General features: G+C 41.5%; 2 protein-coding genes across 2 annotated transcripts in view; both read right to left on the minus strand.

Annotated features, from left to right (window-relative positions):
- Window positions 1–2,779, minus strand: part of LOC102210580 (carbonic anhydrase-related protein 10-like) — a 142,172-nt gene extending 139,393 nt beyond the window's left edge. The window contains exon 1 of the mRNA XM_005747320.1: window positions 2,336–2,779. Coding sequence (XP_005747377.1) covers window positions 2,336–2,396 — 61 coding nt within the window. The 5' untranslated portion in view covers window positions 2,397–2,779. The remainder of the gene's footprint in view (window positions 1–2,335) is intronic.
- Window positions 2,780–4,354: 1,575 nt separating this feature from the next.
- LOC102199031 (cytosolic phospholipase A2 gamma-like) overlaps window positions 4,355–5,895 on the minus strand; it is a 22,364-nt gene continuing 20,823 nt past the window's right edge. Inside the window, exons 13-14 of the mRNA XM_005747276.1 lie at window positions 4,755–4,923; window positions 4,355–4,475 (exon numbers count right to left, since the gene is read on the minus strand). Coding sequence (XP_005747333.1) covers window positions 4,457–4,475; window positions 4,755–4,923 — 188 coding nt within the window. The 3' untranslated portion in view covers window positions 4,355–4,456. The remainder of the gene's footprint in view (window positions 4,476–4,754; window positions 4,924–5,895) is intronic.

Raw genomic sequence — 5,895 nt, forward strand, 5'->3', positions numbered from 1 at the left:
GTGTGTGTGTGTGTGTGTGTGTGTGTGTGTGTGTGTGTGTGTGTGTGTGTGTGTGTGGAGAGAGAGAGATGTAATTAAGCTTTCAGTGTAAGTCAAACTGGAGATTTGCTTATGCATGATACATTTATTCCTATGGAAGTTGGTGGTGCACAATTCCTCACACCGTGTATTGTGTGTTTCTAGCCTCAGGCTACCTCTGACTGGGGATTTGCTCAGTTACCATCCAACTCAGCACGTTGTGATCAACCTACCTGGCAGCAGCAGCACAATTAAAACAGGGCTGCCAGGATGTGATGGCTACTTCAGAATAGCAGAACCAGGACACTGACATGTTACAAATGAATTGCAACATGTCAGAAACAGTCGATGCGAAGTCGATGCAGTTAACTACTGAGTAGGTGTGCTATCCTTTCCAAGGACGACTCACATTCCCCATTCTAATGACCTGCATGTCTGTGGACTGACAAACATATTCTTCAGATCTGAACACTGATGTAATAATTCTATTATATTACTACTAACTGGAATCCGATGCTGTAACTAATAATATTATTATTATTATTATTGAAAAGGTGTGCATACTTTCTTCAGGTAAAATGCTCGGGCCTGATTTTAGCACAAAATTGACTGCCCCTGACTGATTTCAGAATTCATTTCAAGCACAGTTGGATGCCTGATTAACTCCTGAAGCAGTCCCCTACTTTAAAGAACAAGTATCAGTCAGTACTGTCCCCTTGCACCAAAAACATATTATATTTATATTTTATAAATATAAATTATAAAGCTTTTTTCTGCTAGAACCAAGTGTATGCCACCACTACTCTGCACACATCTGTAGAGATGTCGACACAGAGAGCCGCAGCCAGTAGCTGTCTGCTAGGCCTCACCTTCATTAATCAGCAGGTGCTCATACCTTGTATTTTGCATTGTAATTAAATTATCTGACAAATAATATGACCTAATGACCTGTGACAGAGACCATTCAAGAAGTTTGTCTTTCCGCTTTGGTGATTTCATTTTCTTTGCATTTTTTAATCTGTAACTTAGCATTAATTAGCAGGTACATATGTCAGTTGCATCCATAAAGTTAACAGATACAGCTTGCTAACAACCCCGAATGTGGTCATTTGTCAATATGGAAGAAAAAAAACATGGGAACAACCAAAATGCTATCATTCATGGTTTAAAATGCAGTTTCTAGGAACCAATGTGGCATCCACTGTTGATATACAGTCTACCGTTTTTCCACTTTTAAATGCAATCAGTCAATTAAAGCACCTTCCATGCAGGTTAGTTCAGTTGCTTTACAGATGACTATTGAAGTGAGACACTAAATCACTACTACCTCTTTAAAACTGATCATTTGAGAGAAGAGTGAAATTAAAATATTTGACTCTGAGCCACCCGGTTAGCCCATTAACATGCATGGCTTACAACTCAAACGTTTCTCCTTTTTTGCCATGTTTTATCACAGTGTCTCCACCGAACTGGGTAATTTATACCCAGCCTAATTTGAAATGAAATGAAACATGAAACATGGGCAATGTGTGGAGTGGTACTGATCAGAATGGCCTTTATTGGGGAATTGACACTATTCTTTGAGCATCTTTATAGTTTCATTCTGATTTGGAACTATTGTAATGAAGTTATGATACATTATAACGTGTTTATTTGCATTGTTTTTCTTTTGAAGCCTGCAAATCAATGTGAAAATAGAATTATGACCAGGCCAGCCAGTCATGTTTTGTTAAGAATCTAAGGTTGGCTGCCTCGACACTGATGAGTAGGAAGGCTTGACTTGTGGGAATCTTGACTAAATGGGTGGTTACCCCTGCTGACAGCACCGCACAGTAGAGCTCTCTGACACACGGGCAGTGAAATTCATGAGCTATATATACTCACAGAGCCTTTGTAGTTTGGGTTCAGGCCACTGTGAGTAGCCTAATCTGAGCTACTACCTCTGTAAAGTGCACGTGTGTGTGTGTGTGTGTGTGTGTGTGTGTGTGTGTGTGTGTGTGTGTGTGTGTGTGTGTGTGTGTGGTTTTGATGAGAGTTCTGCAGCATGCATTTCATGGTCAGGCTCACACCAGCGTGCTGCCGTATGTCTCTGTGCGAAGAGCCTGTTGACTCATAAAACACACTCAAAGATGAGTAGGCGATGATTTACCTAATTGGCAGATTACTATAGGTCTTTTATCAGCAGCCTAAGTCACTATTATGTAACATTTCAGCAGAGTCTATCTTCTATCACACATGAATGTAGTGTACCCATGCTCCCTTCTATTCCTCATTTGTTAAAAGCTGTGAAGGATGCTGGCTTCTTTCGCTTCCTTACCTGATGAAGTGCAGATGATATATGTTTGCAAAATCACAGCTATATCCCAAACGACATGCATTCTTCGTTTAATTCCTGCTCATTTTCTGATGCTGCTGCGGAGTCGCACTTGTAGATAACAACACGGCCAAACTTTAAGCATTTTCCCCCTCCTCTTCTTCTTTTGGAGCTCGTTATCCCCGTCTCGCTCCTCCCGTGGAGCGCCGTGATGGTTTCAAGCCTCGTAGGACAGATCCGTTCTCACAGCTTCGTCCTCCTTCGCTTTCCGGTTTGGTGTTCGGGCAACATTTCGGTCTTATATTTTTAACAAAATTATTTTTACCAGCGTTCGTCATACATTTATCTCTTAGTCAGTGTGTTCTGTCCTTATAAAATGTCAGCCGTGAAATCCGTTCATGATGCACGCTCCGCTTGTGTTTGGGGCGGGTGGGTGTCTGTGGCGCACCGCCCGCCTGCAGCAGATCAGCAAAACTTCACTGACGACGCAAAACGAACCGAGAGCGCACAATCTGACAGAGAAAGACGCACATTCAAGATAAAACTACATAACAGGGTTATGTCTGAAAAACCAGTGCTCTGTAAATGACTGCTTAAAGAAGGATGATTTAAAAAATAAGCTGAAACATGTTTAGTCTCACTGGCAAGCCGTGCAAAGTGCGTTAGAGCAGGTCCACATGGATAGATGAAGAAAACTTAAAAAACTAACAGAAACAATAACTTTCACATTGTTTTATTCCGACTTCCACGTTTAATAAGTCAAATTCCTGACTGACATGCTGCCACAATAACTGCTGACACTCACTGAGTTAGACCAAGATACAACAACATGCCACAAAGCATCCAACTGGCTGCAGCGTGCTGTCTGTAGATGGCCTTGCTAGATGATACTTTTGGCTGTACTGACCTACATAAACACGCTCCGACTTTGTCCCGTGGAAGTTGTGCGACCTCTGGCGTTAGCTGTAAGTTACTATAACTAAACCCCGTCTCGATCCACGCCTTGCTCCTCTCATACAACAAACAACATGGCGACGGAGAAAAGGCTCAGCGTGTGGCTTCATAATAAAAGTTCGTTAATTGGCGTGATTTCAGGATGGAGCAGCGAAAGATTGAACCACCAAGTAGTTCATCATTTTTGGACTACAGCTTAGATAAGAGTTCATTCTCCTCAAACACATGGCAGGTTGTGAATTGTATAACTTAGAATTTATATTACGATTTCATTAAGTGTCATAAAACTGCCATCATGATATTGATATCATCAGTATCAGTGATCATACATGGGTAGCATGTATCAGTCACTTTTTACTAGCATATATTATTAAAAATGTAACATAGTGCACCAATAAATATTAACAAGAGCACTTTGAGAAGCAGGACAGTCTGGATTGCTAAGGTCAATTACCAGCTACAAGCCAGGGGGAAAACACACCAAGGTCAGAAAGATGTTCACATTATTATTTAAAACTTCTGTTAAAAAATAGCCACGATTTTTGGTTTGTTTGTTGTTTATTTATAAAGGTTTTACACGAATGTGAACTTTGTTTCTCTCATGATAAATTATGTTAAACTAGTCAGCTAGTTATCACTGGGCTGACTTAAATACATGCATCTTTTATTAGGACTGTTCATTTCACAGGTTGTAGTTGTGGATGTGATGCATATAATTACTTGTGTAGCACAAACTGTTTGGCATTTTAATTATGTATGTTAAACTCAGTGATAGCACAGCCCAGCTCTTTGGAAGTCCCACTGTGGGGTTTATTTGTTTTGTGTGTGTGTGTGTGTGTGTGGGGGGGGGGGGGGGGGGGGGGGGGGGTCACGTGCATACTTTCATGCATTTTAAGATGAACACAAGGATCTTGTGTTCTTCCTTCCAAATACTGATATGAATAAGAGCCGCTCCAGATAATGGTGTATAGTTGGAGTTGCTACAGCAGCAAAGGGCTGTTGCTGCTGTAGCATACACATTGCACATTGGTCAAAAATAAGACACATAACACACTGCCAGTACTTTAAATGATGATTTATATATGGGTTCTGTTGTCATGTAGCTTCAATATTATCATCAGTAGTATCATCATGAACCAAAGATTTACGCTGCCCGAACAAGAAACCGAGCTATGGTTCGCCAGCCTTCCTATAGAGGAGGAAAAAGGAGGGTGTGTTAGCTTTTCTGTAAGTCACACATTTATCCATTTTCCATCCACATCTTTCTGTAATACACAGATATGACTTTTTTTAACTTCTGTTACAAATCAGCCTTCTCTACAGAGACATACAGTGACCTCATAGATGACTTGCTGAAAGATATGTGAGAATAGTGACCTACATTGACAGCAATGCAAGATTATGCCTATTTCTTTTACGTCTCACTCCGTCTCACTTGACACTCCGTCGCACTCGAAGCTATCCCTACCACTTATTATGTCTGCGGAGAGCAGCTTTGTTTATCTCCTTCAGCAGAGTTTCCTTGTTGTTCTTCACGTTTTCTTTCGCCGTCTCCAACACAAACTTGATTTTCTCCTGGCTGAAGGGACGCTGGAAGGTGGAGAACTCATCCATCTTTGCTTTGAACTCCTCTGCATCTATTAAAAAAGCAGTAAAGTGCCTCAATCACCTATTCTGTTTATCACAATAAGCTTCTGTTTGCAGCACTATGTAGGTTCCTCATCCTTTTAGACCTTTTGGACCTCTTTGGCAACAAGAAATAGCAAATAAATTCCCATTTGGCTCTTTTGCCATCAGAATCATTGTCTAAAGGCAAAGAAAGATGCCCAACGGATTTACTTTACCAAATGGACCATCCCAGCCTTGCTGTAATGGTCTATTTGATTCACCTTTTATTGTTTATTTTATTTTATTTTCACTTGCTAAATACGGGACAGATTTGACTGGGGAAAAGAAAGGGGAGAAAGAAAGAGGGAAAGAAAAACAGCGGAGAAGAGGACAAAAAAGGACAAAAAACAAAAACCAACAAAATAAGCAAACAAAAAATACATCTATCAATCACCTGGATCACCTGCTGAGAAAGAAAAAAGAGAAAACAAGCAGAAGAAAAAAAAAGAGCAACATAATAAACAACATCACGATGATCTATGTGAATATAAGAGTAAATACTAAATATTAAACATTATTGTGGAGTACGTAAGATCGACAGCGCACAGTGTACTTTGAGGTAGGAGCCAAAAAGGGTGTAGTTTGTGTGTGTGAGCACCCGTGTGTACACCTTTGAGCATGGACGCGCTTATATTTAAAAGGTTCTTTCATGTAATGATCTGCTAGAGGGTGTGGGGGAGCCACAGCCCCGTCCTCCAGGGCATGAAGCAGGTATGGAGGAGATCAAAACTCCAGACATCCAGAGGCCCTCAGAACACAAGAGACCAAGGAAGACTAACAGAGGGGCAGCCGCGCCACTGTCCCAGAAAGAGCTGAGGAAGCCCCAGATGAGGGGTCACTCAGCAGCCGCAGAGCAGAAGCCAGGGGGGTTGCAGTGACGTGCTCGTGAACTCCACCGGCAGCCAGCTGTGCCAGAGTGACCGAGCCCCAGGCCGAGAGGC

Source organism: Pundamilia nyererei, unplaced genomic scaffold (assembly GCF_000239375.1).
Source record: "Pundamilia nyererei isolate P.nyererei 1_Seehausen unplaced genomic scaffold, PunNye1.0 scaffold00193, whole genome shotgun sequence".
NCBI classification, from domain to species: domain Eukaryota; kingdom Metazoa; phylum Chordata; class Actinopteri; order Cichliformes; family Cichlidae; genus Pundamilia; species Pundamilia nyererei.